General features: G+C 46.4%; 2 protein-coding genes and 2 long non-coding RNA genes across 6 annotated transcripts; 2 read left to right on the top strand and 2 right to left on the bottom strand.

Moving 5' to 3' along the window:
• Positions 1–784: 784 nt before the first annotated feature.
• Positions 785–5617, bottom strand: ING2 (inhibitor of growth family member 2). The gene is made up of 2 exons (XM_066316868.1): positions 5080–5617; positions 785–2058 (listed from the first exon to the last, which is right to left on the bottom strand). Exons 1-2 carry the CDS (start codon positions 5615–5617, stop codon positions 1388–1390), a joined length of 1209 nt encoding a protein of 402 aa, XP_066172965.1. The 3' UTR covers positions 785–1387.
• A 4778-nt stretch (positions 5618–10395) lies between these two features.
• On the top strand, positions 10396–10653 carry LOC136359860 (uncharacterized). The gene is made up of 2 exons (XR_010743356.1): positions 10396–10500; positions 10585–10653. It is a non-coding gene; the product is annotated as an uncharacterized lncRNA (long non-coding RNA).
• A 5626-nt stretch (positions 10654–16279) lies between these two features.
• On the bottom strand, positions 16280–20956 carry CDKN2AIP (CDKN2A interacting protein). Of its 3 annotated transcripts, none has more exons than XM_066316885.1 (4): positions 20705–20956; positions 20485–20615; positions 19273–19760; positions 16280–19221 (listed from the first exon to the last, which is right to left on the bottom strand). In XM_066316885.1, exons 1-4 carry the CDS (start codon positions 20926–20928, stop codon positions 18307–18309), a joined length of 1758 nt encoding a protein of 585 aa, XP_066172982.1. In that variant the 5' UTR covers positions 20929–20956; the 3' UTR covers positions 16280–18306. The 3 variants fall into 3 exon arrangements, with proteins under 3 accessions (XP_066172982.1, XP_066172981.1, XP_066172980.1); XM_066316884.1 differs by having other exon boundaries at positions 16280–19272; positions 19312–19760; XM_066316883.1 differs by having other exon boundaries at positions 16280–19760.
• A 286-nt stretch (positions 20957–21242) lies between these two features.
• On the top strand, positions 21243–27588 carry LOC136359991 (uncharacterized). Its single transcript, XR_010743401.1, has 4 exons — positions 21243–21935; positions 25246–25421; positions 25606–25699; positions 27216–27588. It is a non-coding gene; the product is annotated as an uncharacterized lncRNA (long non-coding RNA).
• The last annotated feature ends 81 nt before the right edge of the window (positions 27589–27669 follow it).

Raw genomic sequence — 27669 nt, 5'->3', positions numbered from 1 at the left:
TAGCAGCAAGGGACAGAGAAGACCTACAGGGACTTCTGAGCTCTTGTAGCCCTCCCACAGGTAACCCCACAGCCAGCCCTGCAGAGCTGCTGCCTGCCTCGCCAAGCCCACCCCAAAATTCCAGTCTCAAGAGCACTGCTAAGCAGGGACCCTTAGGACTAAGCTTTGGTACCCCACTCACTTCTCCATTAGCATCTCCCATGGCAAAGAAGCAGCAACAGTTGTTCTTTTCACCTTTAAGGCAGGGGGGTGAGGAAGTTCACTTTTCACTACCACCCAAGTAGTGTTCAGATACTACCTGCATACTTCAGGACAACACTGAAGTATTACATTGCCTGTCAGAAACCGGCTGGGATTCATCTATTGGCTCTGTGCCATACATGCTTATGTTTTGTTTTTTTAATTACCTATCAACTTTTTATTGAAAGGTTTTGCCTTCAGGCTCTTTAGGTAGTTGCTCAAGTCCAAGAACTTTGGTGCTGTGCCTAAACCCAGGTTTGGCCACATGCACATAAAAATACTGCTTAAGGAAGAGCAAAGTTCATGCCCCAGAGAATACCAGTCATGTTTCAGCTCTCTACAGATTGATTATAATGAAGATTCCATCATACTTCCTGTTCCCTGAAGTGTTAATATCCCCTCCTCTCTAGGGCTCCTTCTGCCTCGAGGCTCATAGAGAGATCATGTTAAATGATAAAGACCATATCAGGATGCTTGACAAAACCTATTAGGAAAAATTGAGTATACACCATAATTTTATCGTACCCAAAAACTGACTCCCAAGTATAGTCACAAAGACAAGAGTTTAATGTTGGCAAAAAAGTAAAGTTTAAGTTAGTGGTATTTTCTTCCTTGCAATAACATACTGGTCATATGAAAGTCACTGGAGAGGTCTGCTTATAGCTCGGAAGACTTTTACAATTACAGCTGAATTCAAAAGCCCTAACTCCAAATGCGTGATGTTAACACAAAAACTGAAAATGTAAAACCTGGGATAAAGAACAAACTCAGTTGTTAAGACGCTAGCAGAGATGTGAGGCCATTCAACCCCTTTACCACAACATGAGAAGTTCTTCCGTATCTTTCCCACCACCATTATTTCAGGATTCACAAGGTTCTTTAAAATACTAATGGGGTTAAATTGAAACTAAGCGCCATCTGCTTGTAACATCTTCTGTGAAAGGTCTGAAGCCACCCTGTTTCAATTATTTGGTTATTCAGTGCAGAAAGTTAAAGATCACAGAAGGTATAACAGCTTTTAATACTCCATTAATATTATAGATTAAAAATTATTGCATAGTCTTACGCATTTCCTAAAACAACATTCTCTGGAAATGAAACATTTTAATATAAAAGGAGCAACTCTTTAAAACATAAATTGTTTTCACTACCTCGATCTCCTATCCTTTTTTGATTTGTCAGTACATTTGTCCATTGTTTTCTCATTGTCTCCTCTGCACTTGGGGCAATACCATTTCCCCTTTGGTTTGTATGTCAGTCCAACACAGGAAAAGTGGAACCACTCAATAGGGCACTGTTCATTGTCACATCCTATCATTTCTCCATAAGACACTTGATTGCATAAGCAGTAAGTTGGTTCATTGGGATCAATTGCAAATTCTACAGGGGAAACCTCTCTCTCCTGTTTGGCTTTGGAGCGTTTTTTCTTCTTGGAAGATTTGGATCTTTTCTCTTTCGGGGGCTGATCATCGCAGTCATCGATACCGTTTGCTATGTGGCACAGGTCGCGGCTTTCGCTGGTCCGCTGGCGACGAGGCCTCCGGGAGGATCTCTCTGGCTGGCAGGACTCCATCTTGGCCTTTTCTAGAGGCTTCTCATTCTCAGACAGATCTTGAAAACACTGAGAGTGTGTTTCCATTTGACGGGCTCTATTCTCTACCAGTTCTAGCATCTGAGTAACTATTTGAATTTTTTCATCTCCAAGTTCTTGACTGTTGATTAGTGCACGCTGAAGATGCTGCTGCAAGCGTTTCTTCTGAACAGGATCGTTTTCTGACTTGTATTTTTCATAGACATCATCTATTTCTTTTAATGCTTCTATAAAATAAAGATAATCATAGGAATAATTACACAGGATGGAACATGCTCAAGAAAACAAATATATTTCTAACTGATGAGAAATAGTATAAATCTTCATTACAGTATACCCTAGTGGGTTAGGTTAACTACATCATTCAAGTGCACATGGTCATCAAATCAGTGTTTAAGGTCCCAATCTGTTGCAAGAAAAAATTCTCATGTTCTAAGAAAGAGCAGGCTTATTTCAGCCATTGGAAGAAGAAAGGATAACACAAGAGGGAGGACACTATAGTTGTTGAGGCATGGATAATCCAGATCCTCTTTCCGTCTAAAACAGGAGGAATTTCTCTTAAGAATCTTTACCACAGTAATTCCAAAACCCTGGCCCACGAACCAAAGCAACAGCTTATCACACAAAGAATCCTGAAATTCATGGAATTGTCATATATTGTGATATACAGCACTCCAGAATTAGTTTATCCAGGCCCTCTGCCTTCTCCTCTATTCATCTCAAGGTTTGGCATTACATTTTCAAGTAGACATAGTTTTAAACAGAATAGGAAAACTGAAGTTACATAATAGCAAATTTACAATCAGAATGAAAATCAACTTACACCCCTCAAAATACTTTCCCTATTACCAAAACAAATTACAGCAAGCTGCATTTTAAATCAGAGGTGAACTTTTCAGAATAGGTGACCTTCTCTTTAGCACATCACAGGGTATTTTTAAGCAACTAGGAAATGAGTTGCTCACAGTTTGATTTCCAAGCTTTCCCTCTTCCTAGTCACGCAAAATAACTGCATGAGTTGCTGTGAGTCTTTCGCTAAATTTAGTTCTAAGAAGCAAGTTTAATGAACCTGAATATGAGACCAATAAATGTCTTATAAATCAGTCTTAGTCTGTACCCTGCCCTTCTGTATTGCTGGATTTTAAAATAATATTTTTTCAAGCCAAATATTACACTAGATCTACACATAAAGGACAGAGAAACTCCAAACAGAGAAGGAAAGAATTAGAAGAACTGACAGTGAAACTTGATGTACAAGTTAGGTATAGTGTGTACAAGTGTTAGGTATAGTATTGGTTCAGTCAGAACTTAGGATTTTACTTGAACAGGAAGGGAGTTCATAAATGGTACAAAATTATTTACTTCTAAAGTAAAAGTTATGCAGTAAAATCTACCTCTTCCTAAAGACCTGCATTTAAATAATCTACATTCATTTTAAAAGAATTTTTCTATATGTTGTGAAAGGATTCAAGCTTGTTATCTCAACATCATTCCTAGTGATTCTTTTTACTGCTGATATCTTGGAACAGTAGCTTAAGCATGAACTGCTGCTTTTTACTATAAATTCTGTATAACAATAGGAGCCAACTGCATTTTGTTCTGTTCCAGACTTTCTCTAAGGTAAGATAAAAAACACTACTCTGCCTGTCCAGTAACTCAGCCTGTATTTTCTCAATATCAGCATTCCAGCTACCATTTAAACCATAAACTTTGTTTCCCTGTACCTGTATCTGCATCACTTGCCTGTTACCCTGACAAGAGAAATAAAATTTAAAAAATCTTATGCTCAACTCCTGAAAAGCACAGAGTAGGGTACTTTGTATGCTCTTGAACAAGAAAGGCATAAGCAGAGTACAGTATTTTACAGCCACAATATCTCCCACCCAGATTTCTCGTGAATCCCCGAAGATTAGACAAGGCATTCATACACTCTAATAAACAGCTCTGAAACCTCTGTTAAAAAACCAAAACCAAACAAACAAATTTAAAAAAATACAAAAAACTCCAACCCAAACCAGAGCCAAGTGTTCATTACAGATAATCTGATTAAGTCTGGTGGAGCTAATAAAAGCTAGTACGATTTGTTTTCTAAGCACAATAGTGACTTTTTCCCCTCCTCCACAGACCATCCCTACATTTTAGATTAGCTGAAATAATATGGCATTGCTTTTGTATTTTCACACTTGGGTCCAAAATATTTTTATCCCATATTTGGGGTTTTGAAGATTTTCTACGGTTTTTTAAAGCATTTAAAGGCTTTGGGTAAAACTAACAACAAACTTATTATATGGCCAGTATTGTATTAGTGGCTAGATAAGTACATAGAGAAGATAGAGTCTAAAGAAAATATTTCATCTCTTAAAGGCGGAGGAGTGCTAGCTAGTCACCATGGATCAGAAGGGAAAGAGCCAGCCTTGATTAGGAATTTCAAATGCTGCAGGCAAGTCTATGCCATTTAAACTTTAAAATCCAGGCAACTTACAAAAGCCTGTTCTTATGTGTCCTCTCGGGTGATTAGAAAGATAATTGAAAGAATCCCTTCACAACAGCCGCCTCCTGAGGTGGCCCTAGAACGTCTGAGAGCCTTGACGGTCCCCACGGTGCCCCCTGCCCACGCCGAAGGAGGGAGATGCGGCTCCAGTGCCGACTTCACGGGATCGAATTCCTGCCTGATGACGGGGCCGGCCGGCACCGGTGTGCCCTACAAACTCCGCGGGGCTCAAGGTCTTGAACCGGCATCGAACTCGCCTCCCGAAGGAGCCGTGCCTTTGGGTGAGCCTTCCCTCCCCGCAGAGCAAAGGGCCGCCGCAGGCGCCTCGCTGTGCCCGCCCCCACCGCGCGCTCTGCCGTGGGACGGGCGCCGGGCCCCGCCGGGACACCGCCCCCGGCTCCGCACGGCGGGAGGAGCCGCCGGGAGGCCCTTTTCCGCACCCCACCTCCGGCGGCACCGCCGCCGGCTGGGGCGGCCGGGCTGCCCAGCGGGGCGGAGCGGGGCGGGAGCGGCCCCACACGGCGGAGCCGGGGCCTAGCGCCCGCCAGCGCGGCCCCGAGGCGGGGCGGCCTTCCCCGGGACCCACCGGACGCCGAGAGTTCCGCGGCCCCGCAGGCGCAGCCCCGCGGGGTCGAGAAACCCCGGCAGGGTTTCCCCCCGGCCCCGGCTGCTCCGCGCCGGGCGCATGTGCGGCGGGTCGGAGGCCGTCCCCGTTCCCCCCTTTGCCCGCCGCCCGGTGCCCCGCGGCGGCGCCCACCTTGGCACTGCGTGTCCATCTCCCGCAGCAGCGAGGCGTTGCGCTGGATGTCCAGCGGCAGCGACTCCACGCACTCCAGGTAGTCCTGCACGTAGAGCGAGAGCAGCCGGGCCCGCTCCCCGCCCGGCGCCGCCGGCCCCGCCACCAGCTGTGGCCCCGCCAGCATCATCCCCCCGCGCCAGCAGCACATCCGCCGCCGCCGCGCCGCCCGCACCGGGCGCGGGGTCCTTGCGGCGGCCCCGCTCCCTTCTCCTTCTCCGTCTCCTCCTCCTCCTGCCGCCGCCCCGTTGCCCTCAGGCGGCCGCGCCCGGGGGGCGGTGAGCGCCGGGCCGAGCGGGTGCGGGTGCGGCCGCCCCTCCGCGGGGTCCCGCGGGTCGCGCGCCCCTTGCCGAGGTGCCGCCGCCGGAGCAAACCCCCCGCTCGGCGCCCCCGCCCCTGCCCGCAGCGCGCATGCGCGAGGCCCTGCCCTTATAAGGCGCGGCCGGCGGCGCTGCCAGGGGTTCGCATTCTCCCGCCTTCCCCAGGCGCGCGCTCCCATTGGCCCCACGCGCGGCGCGGGGCGGGAGCGCGTGCGGGGGGCGGAGCCTCCCTTAAAGGCGCCCGGCGTCTCGGCCGCTTCCGCGCCCGGCGGAGCTGTGAGCCGCGCGGGGACCGCCGTGAGGGGCGGCGCCGACTGTTCCTGCCCGCGGTAAGTGCCACCTGACTTATCTTTAAACAGGAGCGATAATGATTTGCGATGAGCTATTGTTTAAGGAAGCTGAGGGGCGTTTTTATCCTGATAAATAATTTCAAGAATATTTTAAATAAAGCCTTTTAAAACCCACTCGCCAAACAGCGAATCTCCAAAATTTGACAGAGTATCCTGTCTTTCCCATGCCCGCTGCAGAATTTGTATGAAATGTTGGCCACAACAATTACTCTAGGAAACAAAAGTTAAATAATACTTTTTGACTATATATTAAAATGGCGAGATTTCATCTCCACTTTTCGTTGAGACGTTTTTCCAGGTCTTTACTACATGAATAATAACTGGTAAGCATCAAGAAAAGAAAATTAATTTTCTCGAGTGTTTAGGCACCCTGCGGAGACCTGTATGTTTTGCATTGTTTCATTTATATTTTAGGCATAAAAAAACAAACAAACAAAAACAAAACAAAACAAAACAAAACAAAAAAAACCCAAAAAAACCCCCACACCAAAAAAAAAAAAAAAAAAAAAAAAAAAAAAAAAAACCACAAACCCCCCCCCCCCAAAAAAAACCCCCCAAAAAACAGGGAAAATGCATATGGTAAATGTAGCAAAAAAACCCCAAATGAACAAAACCCAATCAGAGATGATTGAATTCAGGTATGAAACTGAGAAGAAGAAATAAATTAAAATCCCCAGACGCGCTTCTGTCTTACATTCCTACCCCTAGTTAAGCTGCCAGCACTAAAAGAGTGCCCATACTCCTCTTGTAGATAGCATTTCGGGATAACATGGGCTGCAGTAGTGTGAAGCAGCAGCCCAGGTTGCACAGAGGAGTTCCATTTTCTCCATCCGTGGATATTTTTGGAGCCTCCCTGGCTGAGGGCTGCTGTGGCTGTGAGGCTGGCTCTGCCTTGGTGGCCTCCCAAGGATCCCATCCGGACTCCTTTTCTCCCGTGATTCTGTCCCTATGAGGTCTGCCCCAAAAAACTCCATGGCTGGTCCTACAGGAAGATTAGTGCCTCACACGATGGCAGTCTGCAAATGCTATTTTCTCAGGACCCGAATTCACAGAACCGTTGAAGCATTCCTAACTTCCAGGTCACACAGTCACTAAGCAGGTGTTCTACATGGCAGGGATTTTCATGTGTCTGTGTCCGAGCTGTTGTGTGTTTGTAGGTGCGGTCAGTCAGCTTTGCCCAAGGCAGCACCGTGTTGGCAAAGCCATAAAAATGAATGAAAACAAAGTTGTAGGCAGTACTTTCAAACCATCCTTCACTACACTGATGTCACTCTCTGGCCAAAAAACAGGAAGTCTGTAATTCTGTGTATTCATGTTCTTAACAGGACAGCTTCATCTTAAAATGAACAGTTTAATTTACAGTGTAACACCTGTAAAACCAGCTGCCTTTTTTTTTTTTTTTTTTTTTTTTTTTTTTTTTTTTTTTTTTTTTTTTTTTTTGTGCACTGTTAGAGCTCAGGTTAATGAAGCTTCACATAACTTTTCACTACTTGTCTCATTTTTGCACAAATAGATTTAGGAAGTGGCAATAACCTGGTTACCTTGGCTTCCATTGGCACTAACTCACTGAAACTTTACTGTGTAGCATCCATTGCTATCACCTCTGAGTAACTGAAGTAACTGAATATTGGATTTTTTAATATAATATTAACAGATAACATTTACTGTACAGGCAAAAAGCACTACCTGTATGCCAGTGAAATGGACCTGGATTAATATAGTTGATACAATATTCTTGAGAAATGTGTTGGCTCTTTTGAGGGGCTGTGTTTCTGCTTATAGTAAGTTTGAATGGGCATAACATGCTGCCATCTCATGAAGAAATAAAGCTAAGAAATGGGATATTTCCCTACAGAGCAGAAAAAATAAAGCAACAATATTCATTCAAAATTAACATGTTATTCAAAATTAAATGTTAATTACTATTAAGTGTGAATTTGAACCCAACATTTTAGCATAACTTTTTTTCTCACAAGAACTGTGCATGCGCTCTCAGTAAAGAAATAGCCGAGAAAATAGTTCATTTCATTTGTTACAGGTGGTTTCTGTGCTAAAAACTTGCTGTTTGTCACTATGGGGAAACAGTATCTAAGGCACAGAAGAGAATAGCTAATGATTTCTGAATTTAAGTGTTGTCTGCTGCTTTCAAACACGAAAATAAAAATTTTAATTTTGAGGAACCTTAAGAGCGCAGCAGAGGCACTGGACCAGATTTCCCTAGGAAGAAGAAGCCTTCGCTTGCTGCATGTTTGACACCTCCAGGGAAAGGAAAGCACGAAGAGCAGATTGAGTTCTCTGCTTTGCTCATGCCTCAAAATGCCTAGGAGTAAGCACAGGAGTATTCTGATGGACTGGGCTCAAGTTTGCAGGTTGATAGATAGCTCTGAGACCCAACTATGTCCCTTCTTTCACTGTCTGCATGTGAGAATAATCTGGAGATAGGAAGAGGCTTGATAGAGCAAAACTTCTCCAGAATTGTAGAGATGGCTAGGCAAAATGATCATCTGTTTCCACCAACCCTCTCTGCTAAGGGGGAAACTGTCAACTTGAGGCTGACATACACATGGATGTTGATATTGGGGTGTATTGCATCAAACATATCTCAGTAGTTTTCCACCAAGGGTAAGTAATACAGAAAGGTCCTATATCCAGTTTATTTATGTTGATTTATATATCTCTAAACTAACCCCAGTCTTCATGGAGAATAGATCCCAACAGTTTTTGTTTCTTTATAATTAACCAGTATAGGTTTTTTAAGTCTCAACCAGAGTATTCCCATTCTTTTTGTGAAAGATGATTTCATCATATTACAGATTTTACTATGATAAAAATATTTCCAGAGATTTAATCCAACTCTTATTTTCCCCAATTGAAGTTTTTTGTCTCATCTTTCATAATCTTGATTTTACATCCTCAAAATGAAGATGATTCCTGTCATGTTTTACATAATAATACACAAATGAGTTAGGGATTTTATTTTTTGGATTTGGGTTTTTGTGAGGTTTTTTTGTTGTTTGTTTGTTTTGCTTTGTTTGGGGGCTTTTTTGTTTGATTTGATTTGGTTTGGGTGTTTTTGGTTTGATTCAGTTTGGTTTGGTTTTTTGTTTGGGCTGGTTTGGGTTTTGTTTTTTGGTTTTTTTTTTTTCTTGTTTTCTATTTATAACCAAGGAAGTGTTTCAGGCTGTGGAAAAAGAAAAGCAGCATTATTGATGAGGACGAGTCCATAGGGGGCTGTAATTGTGAAAGACTTTCTTAGCATTTAGTAGAAATGCTCAAAGGATGATAACAGGGTCCTACTTTTAAGCAAAAGAACTGATTTTTTGATGGTATGTGTTTCTTGTCAGAAATGCTTCTCTGGCTTCTATGGGATGAAACGGATGGAGAATTATCCAAGATACCACAAAAATAAACAGATTAAAAAAGAATGAGTACAAGGCAGATGGACTTTTAATTTAAGAGTCAGCTGAAGGAAGCTATAGGCCCTAGCAGAGTTTTGTACAGGTGATATTCTGGGAAGAGGCTTTCCTTGGCAGAGATACTACTGTGTTTGACCAGGTAAGCTATTCTCAAAAGCTTCTCTATTATCAGGTCATCCAAAAAAGATACTTGCCTGTAATGCCAGACATTGCTTTTTGTTTTCCTTAAATATTAGGCTTGATTTATCTGGTGGAATACAAATCATAGGAATTCAACTATTACTATTTTTCTCTTTCATTTACACAAGTGTAGAATACTTAAGTATAAGACATGGGCTGACATCAGATCATTTCAATAAGATGGTGAACTAAACAGTAGATTACCTGAAAATACTGGCATGTGCTTTTTTTCCTGTTAGTTTCATCCTCAACTGTACCAAAGAGTTTTCTAGTACCAAGTAACAAATATCTCGTGTTTACCAGGAGATGAATGTTCTTCCCCATCCACAACATCCACTCTGCTTTCTGCCAGTATGCTATAAAAGAAAATCTCTTCCTGAGCCTGACTTAGTAACCAGTTGACTTGTATTAACACGGGAAAGAGGGCAGCCACGGTATCATGCTCAATTTTTTTCTTTAAGCGTGTAGGTTCTGCTTATTTCACCATGAGCAGACTGGAAAAGGGAGTAAAAAGTGCAAACTAAGTTTACTCCATGCTTTGTTTTTTAATAACTATTTAATTTTTTTAAGATTCTTCACATTCAGTTTGCATACTTTAATACCACAGCAAAAAGTGTTTTGAGAAATCAGTAGCCCAAGGCAGGACATGTTAAGAAATTCACTTCTATATGACTTCACTGCCTTCATCAGAGCATACTGACACATTGTCACTTTGTTTTCAGTAGAGCCACACTGCTCCTTTTTGAGGCTATCAGCTCTGTTTGGAATGCCCTCTGGAAATCAGCGGGAGCTGGACAGCACCAGCTTCTCACAGGTATGGAACATGCATGGCTGACAAAGGGACTGCAGCTCCTTGGAGGAGGGGGACACTGCTGATTACCATCACGTGGGTCATTTCTTGTCATTTACAACATGGATCTGTCCACTTGTGTCTGAAGTAACATTTCCCTGTCTTTCTCTTCAGGAAACTGCTTTCAGACAGTAACTCTTCTTCCTCAGCTGCTGTTATAAAGCAGAAACGATCAGTGAATTTGGTTTTTAGCTCTGGAACAAATCACCATGTGAAAAACCTCGGGAGGTGTGCAGATGATGTTCATAGAAGCCAAGCTGGAAATGGTAACAAGGTGATCTTACTGCAAACATAACAACCATCTTTCTTGTCTTACCTCAGCCCTGAAACCTGATCCTCTTTCATTCTAGTAAATGGAAGAATCCACACGGATGTAAGAACCAAGACCCTTTTGTGCACAATAAAGAAAGGATTTTTAATGTGTTCTCACCTGAGGTACCTACTGACATGGATGCTGCATTTCTGTGATTTTGCTTCTCAGCACAGGTATGTGAAAAAGACATTCTTACTTCCTTTTGTGAGGAACAAATATACACAAGTGCACCTTTGTGATCAAAATTACGAAATGAGGGCGGGCAGTGCACCTGCAGAAAGTTTCAGTAGGTGGTAGTTTAAGACATTCATAATACTCTCCCATGCACAAATGTTAATTTTTCTTTCTAGCTCAGGAAATAAAGGTGGGAGTCATCCAGCTAAATATATGGAATTAGAGAGAATCTTAGTATAAATAGGTCTTGGTCTGAAAATGTCTCCATTGACTGTAAGGGGGCCCAGGTCTCTTGTCACAGGTGACAGTGAAATGAATTCCAATCTGTATGTGAAAATGGGGTAATTACATGCCTAGGATTACCATTTATGAATTTCAGAGTTCTTCTGAAAACTTGGACAGAATTTTGGTATATGTCATTAAAACTCTGCAACAAACAGGAGAAAGCCTCATTTTACTTCCCTCCTAATGTGGTTTTTTTTCTCCTTTGGAATTGGCTTATCCTAACCTAGTAAAAATTATTAATTTCTAGTGCAGCTGAAAAGTCATCCCAAATAGCAACAGAGAGTAATTTCATATCTTCAAAATAACGCTATAGTACCAAATCACCTACATTAGGGGTTTTCTAGAAGATTTTTCTAGCAGATTCGTAAGGAAAATTTTCAGTGTCATCACTTAGTCCAAATTACCAAAAAGTAGTATTATCCTTTACTACTAGGATATCACCAACATATAGGGCTTTCCCCCCAAGAACAGAGTTTACATTTGCTTTATTATTCAGTTGTAATTATGAAAAAAAGTAATGGTTAAACAAGATTAATAGATTCCTGCCTCGCAAACTTTCTATTCCCCAAAATAATGAGAAATGTGGCATTTACTCCAAACTAAAGGAGGCTTTAGGCTGGAAGATTGCTGTCAAAATGTAGGCAGCATCTGACCGAACACAGAACGTAGCTGCAGTTAAAATCACAGAATAACAGAATAGTTGAGGCTGGAAGGGACCACAGTGAGTCATCTGGTCCAAGTTTTCTGCTCAGGTTGGGTCCCTAGAGCACATTGCACAGATTGTCTCCAGACAGCTTTTGAACCTCTCTAGAGATGGAGACTCCACAACTTCTCTGGGCAATCTGTTCCAGTGTTTGGTTACCTGCACAGTAAAGAAGTTCTTCCTGATATTCAGGTGGAATTTCCTGTATATTGATTTCTGCATGTTGCCTCTTGTCCTATTTCTTGATACCACCTAGAAGAGCCTAGCTCCATCCTCTTAACACCCTTCCTTTGGATACCTATAGACATTGGTAAGATCCTCTCTCAGCTGACTCTTGTCCAGGCTAGACACTGGAGGATTTGAAAGGTAAAATGTAAAACATCAGAGGATTTAGTAAATCCATTGGTAAGATCAGTTTTCTTACTAGTGACAAAATATCTTTTGCCCAATACGATTAATCTCTCTACATTCATGCTGAGAAGTCCCTTTAGGCCTAACAGTTAATGTTACTTGACTGGCAGTGGCAATGAAAACTTTAAAGGGCTGCAGGCTGAGATGTTGGAGCTGAACAATGCTTTTTTAGGAATGTTACTAGGAGGAGGAAAACACATAGCTGGTAACCACTGTAACTCAATCTTCCATCACCTTAGGAACGGCCAGTAGTGCTCAGAAATTATCAGGCACCGTTTTCATAATTAGCCTACAACATATATGAAACTGTTACCAGATATCAACATAGAACCTGTTTTTCTAACTGCTCATCTGTGAGTGAGTGTTAATTAATCACAGACTAAAAATTGATGTATCCTAGTGACAGCAGATTTAATGACAGCATTTTCTTAAAAAATACTTAACCTGTCTAATGGCAGTACCTTTGCTGTGGCAGTGGCAACTAACAGAACCATCTAGAAGGCACATACACAAACACAAGTTAATTGTTGTTACCTCAACAAAGAGCATGGCATATTATACATTATGCAAAAATATTGCAAAAATGAACATCTAGCTGAAAGAAAAACTTCAAAAATACAGATATTGCTTTTATTTTCTCTGTATTTTGCAACTTACAAGCTCAGGGGCAGATTTGCCCAGTAAAAGAGAAAGACAGCATCAAAATTCTTTCAATGTGTGTGTGTGGTTTTCCCCTTGGTGTTTGGATCACTAGATCATGTTGTGTCAGCTTAGTTTAACCTACAGGCAAGAGAAGTTTGATGCTGGATGGATTCTCTCCTACTAACAAATTTGAGGACCAACGTTTACAATAACCTACAAGTTAGACCATTTTGTTCACACATGCACAGAACCAGTTGAAATCTTTAAGGTGCCATAGTGCAATTTTAGGGCCATTAAAGAAAAACAAGCATACATCAGTCACTGCACAAGCTTCAGCTTGTCTCCACAAGCTTGACTGTGGTCTTCAGCCTGTACAGCAAGTGCTTCATAGAGCTTTAGATATATCCTTTTAGTAGATGAAACTGGGACACTGACATTTCATCACAGTTTCTCAGCCAAAAAAACAAGACTTTATAGAGCTGTGCCCCAGTTTAGTTGTTTCTTTGGGGATGGGTTCTTTGATACAGTGTTTTAATTTGAAATCTCTCTCTCCCCACATACATACGGGTGATCACATGCAGGATCACAGGAGAAAGGGAAGGCACTCGAGTAGTTCAAGTGGCTAAGGCAGCAACCAAAATACTAGCTCAAGCCAGGTGGTTTCTGAGCCCCTTGCACACTCTTTCAGGGCTCTCACTTGAGGCAGTCAGAGGTGCCACCACCAGTTCTGCAGAGGTGTTCCCCGCTCCTCTCACTGGTCTCCCCTGCCTGGTATGGGCTCTGACATTGCTGGAAAGAGGTCACCATGAAGATATTGCTGGAAGAGGAACAGCAGGTGTTGGAAACTCACAGGGTTTGCAAACTGTACTGTGTCTGCATATAGGCCACATGTCTGAGGCTCAACCAAAGGGAAAGACACCAGACCTGGGCTGGCCACAAGAGCTTCAAAAATACCAAGACAGAATGAACCAGAAGGAACCATTGTCTCTGGACCACTTGAGAGTTTTTAAGGTAAAGTAACAAATTTGGGTACTGTAATAAACCATTTGTTTTGGGTCTGAGAGGCCCAAATTTTATGCCGTTTTGGGGATCTCTGCCAGTGCTCTTCTGTCACGTTTCATACCCAGATATGACTGTAGTGCAACTGAGGGCTTTATTCCACAGTCGAGCACGGTAATAGGCTATTTGCTTGACATACTAGAGGCAAGTGGCACTGCCTATGAAATTAATTCAGTTTATCAGCAGGGCAGCAGCACCTCGCATAGTTCGTACCTGGGAGTTTAAGCATGCGAATCTAATGAAAGTGGGCAAATAGCACTGGTGACACGCACTGGCCTTCTCTGCAGAGAAGGTGGAGCAGGGGATCCTGGGGTGGGTACGCCCGGCACGGCACGGCACAGCCTGGGTAAGTGGCCGCCGTGCTGGCGGAGTTTGGTTTGAAGTGGCTGCTGTGTCAGCGCTTGGGCCGAGCGGGAGATACCCAGCGGAGCCTCCTGCGCTGCTGCGCTACCAACTTGTGCGTGGGGCAAGTGCCCGCGGCACAGTACTTCTTCTGGCCTCCGGCTCCTCCCTGGAGCAGGGAAGGAGGGAAGGCCTTTTCAGGCAGGTAAGTGCTCCGCCCGGAGTGCCTCTCCAGTTGAATGTGCTCGGGTTGGACAATAGGAGGAATTTCTCCATAGAAAGGATTGTCAAGCAGTGGAAGAGGCTGCTTAGGGAGGCGGTGGAGTCACCGTCCTTGGAGGTATTTAAGGAAAGATGGCTTAGTGCCGTGGTGTGGTTGGCAAGATGGTGTTCGGTCAAAGGTTGAACTCGATCATCTCAAAGGTGTTTTCCACCTACAATGATTCCGCGCGCCGGGGGGCACCTGAAGGCCAGCGGGTATGAGCAGCCGGGGGGCGCGGAGCCGCTCGTTCCGCACGCCGCTCTCGGGGAAGCAGCGTATCCTCCCCACAGGCTTTGCAGGGCCGCGCAGCGCCGGGGAGGCACCACCCAACCCGGAGCCGGCCCGTGGGCTGCGCCGCTGCGGAGCCTCCGCCCGGCAAAAGAGGATGGCCTGAGAGTGAGCCCCGTTCTGTTGGCGCGCCTGCCGCGCTACCTGCGTGTCTGTGGCCGTGACGAGAAGCCGCCCCGCTCTCACCCGCTCGGCCCTCGGGCGTCTCGGCGGAAGGAGGCGTGAGGCGGCGGCGGGCGGGGGCGCGGCAGCGCCCGGCACTCTCTGCCGGCGGTCCGGGGACTTTCCCCTAGGCGGGCGCGGGGCCCATGAGGAACTGAAGTCCTCCGTGCGTGGCCTAGCGAGCAGGTCTTCAGAACATCCCAGCGTCCATCGCCACTCGGTGGCACTATATAAACCTCGGCAAGTAGGATTACTGCCAGAGCAGGGTGAGTGATTTTTTTTTTTTTCCCTCTCCATTTGCCTCCCTGCTGGTCTCCGCAGGCCATGCACAGCGGGCAGACGGCCTGACCGCCCTCCGAGGGGGGCCAGGGTCCCGGGCGGCCGCGGAAGGCGGCCGCGGAGAGACGGAGCGGCCCCGGGAACGCGCTATGCAAATGCAGCGCCTCGGCCCCGCCCCGAGCCGGGCGCCCCAGCCCCGCCTTGTGGCCGCCGCTGAGGCCGCCCCAGCGCCCGCAGGCTGCGGCGGGGAGCGGGGGACACAGACCCCGGGGCCTGAGGCCGCCCCAGCGCCCGCAGGCTGCGGCGGGGAGCGGGGCTCACACACCCCGGGGCCTGAGGCCGCCCCAGCGCCCGCAGGCTGCTGCAGGGAGCGGGGCCCACACACCCCGGGGCCTGAGGCCGCCCCAGCGCCCGCAGGCTGCGGCGGGGAGCGGGGCCCACACACCCCGGGGCCTGAGGCCGCCCCAGCGCCCGCAGGCTGCGGCGGGGAGCGGGGGGCACACACCGAGGGGGCCTGAGACCGCCCCAGCGCCCGCAGGCTGCTGCAGGGAGCGGGGCCCACACCCCCCGGGGCCTGAGGCCGCCCCAGCGCCCGCAGGCTGCGGCGGGGAGCGGGGGGCACAGACCGCGCACCCCGCAGCTGCTAACAACAGGCAGCGGGCGGCTGGCCGCAAGGACCCTGCCGTACGTGTTGAGGCTGTGCTAGCAGTCCCCAGAGGAAACGGGAGTCACTTTCTGAGGGCTGCGAGTTCCTGTGCTTCCGTAGAAAAAACGGGGTCAGTTTTCCTTTTGGTGGGTTGGTGTGCTTTGTCCCCCTGGGACAACTCTGCGCATCTGCAGTGTAAGTGCAGGTGTCTCCCTTGTCAGCGGGGTCAGACATTTAAAGACCAGCATCCCAGTCGCTAAAGACCAGGACAGTACCTGGAGGAGAGACACAGCGATTTTAGAACTGATAGGACTGCACAAACACTTCTTGCCATAGACAGTTCTTTCAATTTCTTTCTTCTTCTAGGGCTAGTGATTTTCTCATTCAAATACTCGAACAGCGCTTATTCACTTGTATGTGAATCTATGTGCTGAGTTGCTTTCCATGCAGAATGTGAAATAAAAATAACACGCTTCAGCTTTTAGTTTCTATTAAGAGTAGCTACAGACTTGTTCTTTAATGATTCACAACCAAACATCAAAGAGGAATAACATTCAAAAAAATTTAAAAAGTAATCCTAAGTCAGGTCTTTTAAAAAAGGCATCTAGCACCTCAGCCTTTTAACACAATTGCCCTAACAGCCCCTTGAGGTCAGTGAATACTGAGAGCTTTGCTTTACAGACGAGAAACACAGGTTTTCACATTACAACACGTGCTGCAATTTTGAACCAGAGATCTGGAGATGACCAAACTAACAGCAGAGAAAGCTGTACTACAGAGGGCATGGGATGCAACTCCTGCCCCACAAGCACAGTCCTTACATGTGTCTACCTGAACGGGGTAAGGACTTGAAAACAGATCTCACACTTCCTATCATGAACACCACAGCTCCTAAGCACAGCAGGAAACTTGCCCTGTGCTAGAAGCAGACACCAATTCTTGCACTAAGATGCAATTTAGCACGCTGCATTCCGAATGCCGGGTGGTGCTCCAGGAGCACAAGGGTCAGGTGGAAGAAGTTCTCAACCAGCCATGGGGAAGTGTAAGTGCCTTGCAGGCTTCTGGTGCTACGGACTGAACAGCCACTGTTCAAAAGCACACAGGGTACAGCATGACCAGCACTGTGGTTTAGTCCCAAAAATTACACATTAACTGGAAGTGGACATATGTACTACTGAGATCCCAGAAATTCCTATTCATTCCTTTAGCACTTGATCAATGGATCTCTGTCAGTCAAGTGTAAGGACACCACTAAATGAGGCTAACTACCATAATAAGACAAGATTATTCAAAATAGCACTGAAGACATTATGTTTTTACAATTACATGTCATTAGCCAATATACCAAAACATGCAGCTTGTGCAGGTATTTTAGCAACATTGAAAATAAAAGGTTTTCTCTACTTTCTTTGCCTCAAACTATTCTGTACAGGGAGCAAAAATGTAGCAAAGGGCGGGCTTGATTAGAATGAATGCTTTACAATACACCTGCTGTCTTCAGCAGACAGCAGCATTTTCGTTTTGCTTACCTTGGTGTTACAAAAGTAGAAACTGATATTCTGCAGGTCCCCTCTATCAGTTTTACAATATTTCAGCTACACATTTAAAGAAACCAACTCATCCTTGTGGGATTACACCTTGAAGCCACTCAAAGTAAAGCTTTACTGAAGGTGTTGCAGTATTATTGAAATGGCTGGAATATTTAGTAGCCAAAACCAAAATAATATAAAAGCTTATCAGAGGTTTTATTGTTTTAGTAGCAGTCAAAATATACTTAGTATAGAAATCCATGTTTATTTGGAAAAAAATACCAAACAAAACTGTAAATGACAGTTCACCATATAAATTAAATCCGCTTAGTTCTGGTGACTGAAATAGCTGTGACTTGACTGCTAATTTGCCAATGTAATATTAAATGGGCTGTAACCTGATAGCATAGTGTTAAATGGGATCAGGATGTCACTTATATTCCAAGTGTCATTAAAACATCCCATAAAAATAGTCAACCAACTACTTTTTCTCCTAGTATGAGCAACAGTGAACATTATGAGCAACAAGCCTGAAACAAATAATTCAACTTTTTGATTGAAATTTTTAAACAACTTTCAATTATTCAAGTATTATGGTCCCTATGTACACACTTCTACGAGCCTAGAAAAGATATGGTAGACAATTGAGCACACTACCATCAAATCGTAAGAATTACAAAAACGTCAGGTTTTAAACAGCAAATTGTACCTTAATAGTTTAATTAAAAATAGAAGTTAGGTAGACTATTTTGCAAATACAACAGCACACTAGTGTGCCGTATATTAAGGCAATACCTTTAAATGTGCACTTGTCATCTCTAACAAGTTTTATACAATTGCTACCAAGTGAAAGAGCTATCATTGTCTTGCAAAACTGAGAAAGAAATACAAAATATCTGGAAGCCTACATTTTCAAAGTACAAAATTAACCTTCAGTCCTTGTGTTGATATACTATACACAGTACAGTGATTCTCCCCTACAAGATCTCACGAGGATTTCTTAAAGCTGGAGGCAAATTTGAAGGTTTTGACTCTTCATCCAGAAGCACCAAATCTTCAATTTCACTACCTTTGTATTTTCTTTTACATATCTTCACAACAACTTTCTTTTTGAGGAATAATTTCAAAGCTTCTCTCGAAGCCACTGCTTTGGCATTTTCCATACTTTTACCACAGCCAGTACCCAAGTAGACAGACTTGCACCTCAGTTCACAAACTATATTTTCTAGAGAGCTTTTATTTTGAGGCAAGTCTGCAAGTTCCTTCAGGGGAACAAAAGCAACATCTAACGTTGCTTTTACAGACTGAATAGATGAATTTAGAAGTTCTGCATGATTTACATTAGGACTGAAGCCTCCAACAGCAACCAGTTTCCAGGCTACAGCTTTGTAGAGTCTGTTGAAGAAAGGTTGTCTTTCCTTGGCATCTTCGCTGGTTAGCGGTTTGCACAAAGCCTTGGCAGGGCTCTCGCCCGCCTGCGAGCCGCCCTTGGAGGCCGGCAGGGAGGTGCCTGCCTGAGCTCCACCCCGGGAGGGCCCTTGCTGAGCTCCGCTCCGGGCGGCCAGCAGCGAAGCCGCCACCTGAGCACTGCTCTTGGAAGCCAGCAGTGAGGAGCCCGGCTGCGCCCCGCTGCGAGCGGCCAGCAACGAGGCAGCCACCTCTGCACTGCTCTTAGAGGCCAGGAGAGGGGAGCCCACCTTGGCCGGGCCCTTGGAGGCCAGCAGCAGCGAGGTGCCCACCTGAGTACCACTCTTGGGGGCTAAAAGCAGTGAGCTGCTCACCTGAGCACTGCTCTTGGACACTGATGCTGGGGCAGTCACTTGGGTTTTGGAAGACAGCAATGCAGCACTTGTTTGGGGGGTGCTCTTGGTGGTTGGTGGCACTGCTGGCACCTGTAGGGTGCTCTTGGTGGTCACTGGCACTGCTGCTGCCACTGCTGCTGCCTGTGGGGTGCTCTTGGTGTTTGCTGCCACCGCTGCTGCCTGTGGGGTGCTCTTGGAGGTTGATGGCACTGCTGCTGCCACCGCATCTGGCTGAGGGGTACTCTCGGCAGTCAGTGGTGCTACACCTACTGTAGTGCTCTTTTCAGGTGATGGCACGTTTTCACACTTGCTTTCCTTAGGTGGGCTTGAGCAAGGCTTCTTTCCTGGCTCTCTTTCAGATGAAGGTGGTTTTTGCTCAGCATTACCTTCAGCATTAGTAGGTTTTCCTTCTGTTTCTATGCCTGAGACTGTGACCATTTCTTGATCTGAACTGCAAGTTGACTGGGAAGTTTCTGGATCTTTGCTAGTATCTTTTTCCTGCTTTTGGGGCAAGGTGCTCTCTATTTCCTTCACTCCTTCTGCCTTGGTTGTTTTCACATCCTTTCTAGCATCCTTAGAGTCTCTGCTTTTCTCAACAGCTCGTCTCTTGCAGGGCTCCTCTACCCCTTCTGCAAAACAGGTAAAATATGTGATCCTCTTTGATTTCTGCACTATGAAATATCCACGTAGAAATAAATAATCTAAAACCTTCTAGCAATATTCTCGGTGAATTTAAAGGGTATATATCAGCAATACACCTTGAACTGTCATTTCAAGTATTAACCTACTATTTCAAAATTTTGGGGGTTTTGGACAAAATCCGGAAAATACTCATGTGAGATTTCAGATGTTGGTTTGGACTCACAGGCAAGTATGTATTTCTATCCTTGAAGTCCAAGCCAAAACAGACCAACATACATTAAATGGACTATCTGACCTAAAAACAAGCGTATTTTGTCTACTAATATCACGAGACATCTTAAAAACATTAGTCTGAGAATTACTTTTAAAAACACAGCAACAATACCTGACTGGCAACAAAGGCAAAGTAACAAGAATGTATTTAAGCTGGAGCACAGCACCCCATATCACAACGCACAAGTTATTAGATTAAAGTGCACCAGTTGTAGAAATTCAAAACAACAGCTCTACATTACCAAAGGACTACATACGTATTATGTCAGTTTTAGAGACATTATATTAGAAAAAGAATAGCACAGAAAGAGAAAACTATTAACGGGAGTTTAAAAGTAAATTATTTTGACTACTTTCTAAGCCCGAGGCAAACCAAGAACATTAAGAAACAAGCATTTTCTAGACTCCTATGTATTGTCACAGCTATGATCTGCTAACCATTGCTACTTGATATGCCTCTTTTCTTCACCTTGGCAACCAGTTCGTCTCTCGTGGTGTGGACAGGCGCGTCGGTCACTTGGATGCCTTCGGCCATTTCCAGCGCCTTCTCCATGACCTGCGGCGGGTACCTGGAGGGGCGACAAGGGGACAGGAGGGAAGGGGCCTCGTCAGACGGTCGCGCCGCGCCGTCCCCCCCGTCCCCAGGCGCTGAACTCACCGGCAGCCCAGGAAGACGTGGTTGGCCCACACCATGGAGAGGGACACCAGGCGCTGCAGCTGGGCGCTGCCCGCCGCCGGCGGCTCCCCTACGTTGCGCAGCAGGAATTCCCGGCGGTACCGCCAGTGGTGCTCCGGCTCGCAGTCCCCGCGCAGCGTCTCCGCCCAGGCCGCCTCCTCCGCCGTCCGCCCCAGGGGCTCGACCGCCGCCGCCTTCCCCGCCATCGCCGCCGCCACCGCGGAAACACCGCCCCGCCGCTTCCGCCCGGCGCCCGTGAGCTCACATCCGCCGGGCCGCGGCTCGGGGCGGGGCCGCCTCCGGCCTCGGCGCTGTCCCGGGGCCGCCTCCGGCCTCGGCGCTGTCCCGGTCCCGGGGCCGCCTCCGGCCTCGGCGCTGTCCCGGGGCCGCCTCCGGCCTCGGCGCTGTCCCGGCCTCGGGGCCGCCTCCGGCCTCGGCGCTGTCCCGGGGCCGCCTCCGGCCTCGGCGCTCTCCCGGCCTCGGGGCCGCCTCCGGCCTCGGCGCTGTCCCGGCCTCGGGGCCGCCTCCGGCCTCGGCGCTGTCCCGGGGCCGCCTCCGGCCTCGGCGCTGTCCCGGTCCCGGGGCCGCCTCCGGCCTCGGCGCTGTCCCGGTCCCGGGGCCGCCTCCGGCCTCTGCGCTGTCCCGGTCCCGGGGCCGCCTCCGGCCTCGGCGCTGTCCCGGTCCCGGGGCCGCCTCCGGCCTCGGCGCTGTCCCGGTCTCGGGGCCGCCTGGGCGCCGTGACACCCGCGCGTCTCGGCGTGCCGGGGGACAAGAGATGCTCTGGGAGCGCCCACCAGCCCTGTATTGGGACAGGTGAAGCGTGGACGAAAGTTCTGTTTTACGGGTTGGTTCTTCGAGCCTTGCTGAGGGCGGAGTTCGTGGGGGATCAGTTGGCGTTTGACCTCAGAGTCACTTAAGTTGGAAAAGTCCTCTGAAATCATGGACTCCAACCTCTGACCGAACATCATTTCGTCAGCTGGACCACGGCACTAAGTGCCACGTCCAGTCTTCCTTTAAACACCGCCGGGGATGGTGATTCCAGCGCCTCCCCGAGCAGCCTATTCCAAGGCTTGGCAACCTTTTCTGTGAAGAAACTCCGCCTAATGTCCAGCCTAAACATCCCCTGGTGCAGCTTAAGGCTGTGTCCTTTAATCCTGTCACTGGTTGCCTGGGAGAAGAGGCCGATCCGCACCTGGCTACAGCCTCCTTTCAGGTAGATGTAGAGAGCGATAAGGTCTCCCCTGAACCTCCTCTTTTCAGGCTAAACAACCCCAGCTCCCTCTGGCACTCCTGATAACACTTGTGCTCCAGAGCCCTCACCAGCTTCATTTCGCTTCTGTGACTTTGCTCCACCACCTCAATGTCCTTCCTGAATGAGTGGCCCGTAACTGGACGCGGCAGTTGAGGTGTGGCTTCAGCAGTGCTGGGTACAAAGGCACAATCCTTTCCCTATTACTGCTGGCTACACTATTTCTGATCCAAGCCGGGATGCCACAGGTCTCCTTGGCCACCTGAGCGAACTGTTGGCTCATGTATTGCTGGCTCATGTTCAGCCAGCACCCCTGGATTGTCTTCCACTGGTGAAAGGAAAAGGACCCTCAGGTCCTTTCCCCCTTTCCTCCTCAGTGCTGCCAATTGGATTTGTTACCTGGTATGCGACAGGACAATAATTGGATACTCAAGAGAGAGACAATAATTATTTATTTCCGAGTTGCACAAGCCTGGGTGCTCCGTAGTATTCCACAAATCAAGTATGCCCCTCTTGACTTTCTGTGCCCCTATTGCTACGTAGAAGCTTGGAGTTACTTTCCAAGAGAAGCCCCTCTATTATGATTGGTTAGTAATTTCCATACAAGTTATGTAACCCCAGCTAACTTCTAGTCAATGCTCCAAGGAAGGGGTATTTTGACCTACAGGCACAAATTTTGATATTATAATGAGGATAGTTCGGCTATAGGATACATGGACCTTGAATACTTGCCAAGTTAACAATGTATACATAGATGTACATCTTGATTTGCTATGTTCTTAAAGCCTGTTGGTCCCTGGGTGTCCTTGTCTAAGGGATGCTAGCTGCTGCCTGTTCCCCTGACTAGGTCTTCTTTCCTGGAGGCTTGCACCAAAGACTTGTCCTGACTTAAAATAATCTCAATATATTTCATGTTTTACAACATTGGCATGTGACAGGAAGGATGAAGGAAGGTAGCGGCAAGGACATGGGTTGTTGTGGCATTTTGGAGGAAGCATCAAATGAGGACTGCTGGCTGCAAAGGGTATAGCTAATAGCTCTTGCAGCTCTGTAGGCTGTCTTTAGTTTGCGAAATATTACTCCAGAATTTGATTCAAAACCATTTGAACAATTCACTGTGAAAAAGTAATAAGCACACTGTGAAAATATCCCAAGCTTCAGTCTGCCAAGATAGGGCTTGCTGAGTCAATGCAAAAGAGGAAAGAATTTTGAATTCCAAAGGACTGTCCCTGGAGAGGTGTATTTTCCTCCTGAATTAAAAGTCTGGGTTTGCTTAAGTTTTCAATTTTTAACACCTATGTGTCATCATGAACTGAACTACAGGATAGATTTCATCTAAGGAAGGAGTGCTTCTCCATAACTGGCTTAGATGCCTCATTGTGGAAATGGTTATGTATTGGGGAAGATAAGTCAGGGAAATCTGATAAATTATATTTATAAATATAATTGCTTAGCAAAAGATTCTGAAAATATGAAACCTATAATCGAAATAGAAATGAAAGCTGACTTTGAGTTATAGGATACCGAGTCTTAGTTACTATAAAACCTAAAAACAATGGTCTAGACAGCTGAAGGAGAATCCCTTTTGACTGAACAATACCTTTCTGCTGGTTAAGGGATCCAAAGGTCAGTGCAGCAAAACAGAAGTTTAAAGAGTAGTTTTTAGAGTTTAAAATATAACACAGTATGGTAATGCAGTAGTTCTTATAGGCTGTATGTAGATTCTGTAGGATTCTGTGTCTTCTATTGGTTGGTCACTGTAAATTAGAATATCCATCACAAAAGGAGATATAATGTATTGTAACAAGGACCTCGCTCTCTTCCCCCTACTCTTGCTCTCTCTCTCTCTTATCCCTCTGCTCTCTTACCTCTTCTCTCTTACCCCTGCTCTCTTACCCGTTCTCTCTTATCCCTGCTCTCTTACCCCTGCTCTTGCTCTCTTCCCTCTGCGCTCTGACCCCTGCCCTTTGCTCTCTCTCTCCCTTCTCTCTCAGCTCTTACCCTCCTGTTCTTTCTCCCTCTCTCTTTGTGGCTTCCCTTCAGCCGAGGCTGGTGGCTGAAGGCAAGGCCCTTTCACCCACGACTCTTGCAATAAAACCATGTGTTCTAGAATATCTCAGGTCAGCAGAGTTCCTTGTCCCTGCCATCCTCGGATGCTCCTACAAAGAACCACATGGAAGGAGATCCCCATGTGATTGGTAAATGTCTGCTCTTGGATGCTCTCAGATCTTCTGTACTCTTGTACCTCTGAGGACTGCCAGAAAGTGTTGGCTGTGGTGTGCTTTCCCCACAAATACCTAGACTCATTGGGAAACTTGCTGTTAGCTCAGCAGCAAGGTTGCTCTGCAGGAGAGCAAAGGGGTTTTAAGCAAAGGAACAGTTGGTGCATTAAGGGGTATGAATGGGAGCATTGGGAGAAAGAGAAGCAGCTTATCTAAGGGGACATGATGGGTTCCAACCACACATAAAGAGAAAATGTCTTGATATGTCAGGAAGTTGAACAGCTTGCTGTGGGAGTTTGTGTAGCTGCATCCAGGGGGATTTTAAAGAGTAGGGGAAGGGCCCTAAACAGCATGGCCTTACCTTGTAGTTGAGGCAGCACTGGGGAGGCAGTAAGACTGGAGACATCCTGAGGTTGATTCTAAGCTGAATTCTCCAAGCTGTCATGTACTTGGCTTTCCTTTCACTGTGCTTGTAGGAAAGGGACAAAGAGTTGATTTGGGAGCAAGCGGGGAAAAAAATATGCCAAATTGGACACATTTCCAATGTCCAATGTGTCAAAATTTGAAACATTTTGGATGCTTTAGGACTGCTCAGGCGTTTACTACAAGCCATGAGGCTGATGTGGAGGAAGACAGTCTGCACTTGTTGGAGGAGTTGGAGTGGCTTGAATTACAGGTATAGGAAGCCTGTCCCTACAGGAATAAATCATGGGGTGCTTGATGCTTTCTTGTCTGTCATGAAAAATGACAAAAGAGCATCCTGGAAGCCAGAAGGAGAGAAATCTAAGGAAGTGGTGGTTACATTGGGCTTTGATCTTCCTCAGTCTCTCCTGCCTTTGTGCCCCACCATGCTGAGGTAAAGCTGCCTCTCTTCAGGGTTTCCCCACTCCTCTGTCAGGGGTGTGGGATTCCCTCTCTCTGCGCTACATTTTGAGGTCTTCCTGGTTCAAGAACACTCCCCAAGCACCCTGGCACAATTCCCAACTCCAGAGCAGGTCTGCCCTGTACAAAAGCTCACCTGATGACTGAGGATTCTGTCTGTGACTTTACAGTTGCAGGAGGTGGAGGAAAAATATCTAAATTCTGAGCGTTGTGTTTGTGATTTGAAGACTGCCTTGGATGAGAAGGAATGAGAAGAGCTAGCTGCTGCCCAGGAACTGCAGGACCAGCTGTCAGTGTATTTTGACAGCCAGATTACTGTGAAACAACTGCGGGAACGTGTGAAACAGTAAGGGAACAACGCAGTGAGATGAGGTGTCTGTTGCTTGCAGGAACTGGGAGGAAACAAGAGGACACATACTCTAATTTTGAAGGACACTCTTGCTTTTGAGTCTGTTATTTCACTCTGTTCATCTGGAATTGCTGCTCTCCTTGGAGAATTTTCTTCAATAAGACCTCTGTTTCTCTTTAAGTCTTGAAATTAAAGCCACCAGTTTGGAAGCCACTGTTCAGCAACAAAGCAACAGAATTGAAGCCCTGCTGAGAAACCTGCAAGCCTCTCCCTCAGTAAGCTGCTCATAAATTTCTCCTTTAGGAACTCCTGAGCCTAGTAACCTATTTCTGTGGGAAATTTTTATTGTGGACTTTTCCTGGAGGCCTGAGGGGAGCTCAGTGCCTGTATTTTCCTGAATACAGGCTTCTCAGAAAGCAGCTGAGCACCTAGCTTTCATAGCAAGTGGTCTTTGAGTGGCATTTCTAGTCTTGAATTGAAGCAGTGAAGTTTTTGCAGTTTTCCCTGCTTCCCCCTGGTAGCATGAGGCTGCTTAGCTGGAAAAGGAGGACAGTGAGTTCACAATTTTCCGGCTACCTGCTGCTGGCCAGCACCATTTCTTTGGTCAAATTTGCTCTGAAGACAGGTGTAATTCTGCAACTGAGGAAGTAAAGGCACCCATAATATGCCCAGCAAAAACTTCATGCTTGTGGAACACCATTTCCCTAGGATGCAGTGCCACAGCTGCAGCAGAAGGTTGCCAATGCATTTCTAGAGCAATCTATATCCAAAGCTTCACTGGCAGATACTATGAGCCATGAGGCTGACCTGGAAAAAGGCAACCTGTACTTACATAAGAAATTGGCTAGGGTTTGAGCAGAGTTAGGGAAAGCCTGTGCCTTTAGAATCAAGCTGTGGGTGCCTGTCTCTTCCAATACATCCTGGAAAAGAACAAGACAGTATCCCAGGAAGCAGAAGGACAGAGATCTAAGGAAGTGGTGGCTATATCAGGCTTTGATCTGCCTCAGTTCCTGCGGCCTCTGCCACCCACTGCAGCAGCGTGAGAGCGACACGTGGGTCCTGGAGAGCAGCCGGCGGCTCTGAGCCCTGGGCGCGATGCTGCAACATCACCAACGACCAAGAGAGGGGATGGGCTGCTCGTCTGAAGAGCCAATAGCTGTTTATTCAGGAACACAGGCAGGAATAGCAAAGGGGTCCAGGGACACAGAACAGTAGCTTTACTACTGTGAGTTTTAAAGTTCTCTCCAACAACTCTGCATGAATTTCCCCATTCTGCCTCACTGGTAGACACTGTATCTGTTAGAAAAGCTTCTCCCTTCCATCCTCACTGCCCTGTTTTGAAGTAGTGCTCCAGTTTCGCCTGTGGTGATGGGGCTCAGATGCTTTTCTGGTCAGGTAACAACCATTTTGTTATTGACATAGCTGTAAGCCAGAGGAGCTGACATTACTCCAGTGTAATTGGTGAGGTAGTTCCTGCTCAAACAAGTGTTTGAATGCTGCTCAGCAGCAATAGATCTCCTTCTGGATGTTTGAAGGTGAGAGAAGAGAGGGTTGCATCCCAGGAGCCTGATTTTGGAATGCTTTATGGAATTGGCCGAGTAGCTTTTACTTCGGGGGGTTCCATAGTCTGCCCTTGGCAGCTCTAGCCTGTGCTTCACCTTTGAGTCTTCAGTCCACAGAGAAATGGACCTTGGGGGAAGATCTTACAGCTCTACTTATGCTTTATGAATGAGGACGATTTTCTGGAAGTAGGCTGTCCATTCTGACCCATTTTCTTCTCTCTCCTTGCAGACTGTACTGCTGAAAGGCTGAGATGAGGAGAGGCTCTGCAATCTCTGGGTCTCCATGTCTTCCTGAGGCTGAAGCCATGTTTGCTGTCAACGATGACACAGTGGAAGGTGTTAAAACCTTCCTTGAAATCCTTGTTGTTTTTTCTTTTTTTCCCTGAATCCCAAGACTCTGTCTGCAGCTGTGCCCTGTCTATTTCTTAAAAGAGTTTCTGAGTTTAGAAAGGTTTTTACATTCTGCAATATTTATATATAACTCAATTTAAAAGAACCTTGCTGCATCAATGTGGTGTTAATTACGCTGTTTGAGTTGGTTAATTAAAAGAAATTATTGGTTAGGGGTTTGAGCATCCCTTGGATGGCCCTTGGAGCAGGCAGCTCTTGTTTAATGTCTCTTAATTTCTTTAATGTCTTTCGATTATTTCTTAAGCAATTACTGCAATTAGGATATAGAGTCA

This window comes from Sylvia atricapilla, chromosome 4, assembly GCF_009819655.1.
Source record: "Sylvia atricapilla isolate bSylAtr1 chromosome 4, bSylAtr1.pri, whole genome shotgun sequence".
In the NCBI taxonomy this organism is placed as follows: domain Eukaryota; kingdom Metazoa; phylum Chordata; class Aves; order Passeriformes; family Sylviidae; genus Sylvia; species Sylvia atricapilla.
This window is presented reverse-complemented; position numbering and strand designations above follow the sequence as displayed.

Excerpts from the sequence above, each read along its gene's own strand:
- ING2 (XM_066316868.1), bottom strand. The coding sequence starts at position 5,617 with ATGGGAGCGCGCGCCTGGGGAAGGCGGGAGAATGCGAACCCCTGGCAG. Across the intron at positions 2,059-5,079 it reads GATGGACACGCAGTGCCAAG|AAGCATTAAAAGAAATAGAT; the intron begins GTGGGCGCCGCC and ends TTTATTTTATAG.
- CDKN2AIP (XM_066316883.1), bottom strand. The coding sequence starts at position 20,928 with ATGGCGGGGAAGGCGGCGGCGGTCGAGCCCCTGGGGCGGACGGCGGAG. Across the intron at positions 20,616-20,704 it reads CACGTCTTCCTGGGCTGCCG|GTACCCGCCGCAGGTCATGG; the intron begins GTGAGTTCAGCG and ends TCGCCCCTCCAG. Across the intron at positions 19,761-20,484 it reads AGGCATATCAAGTAGCAATG|AAGGGGTAGAGGAGCCCTGC; the intron begins GTTAGCAGATCA and ends CCTGTTTTGCAG.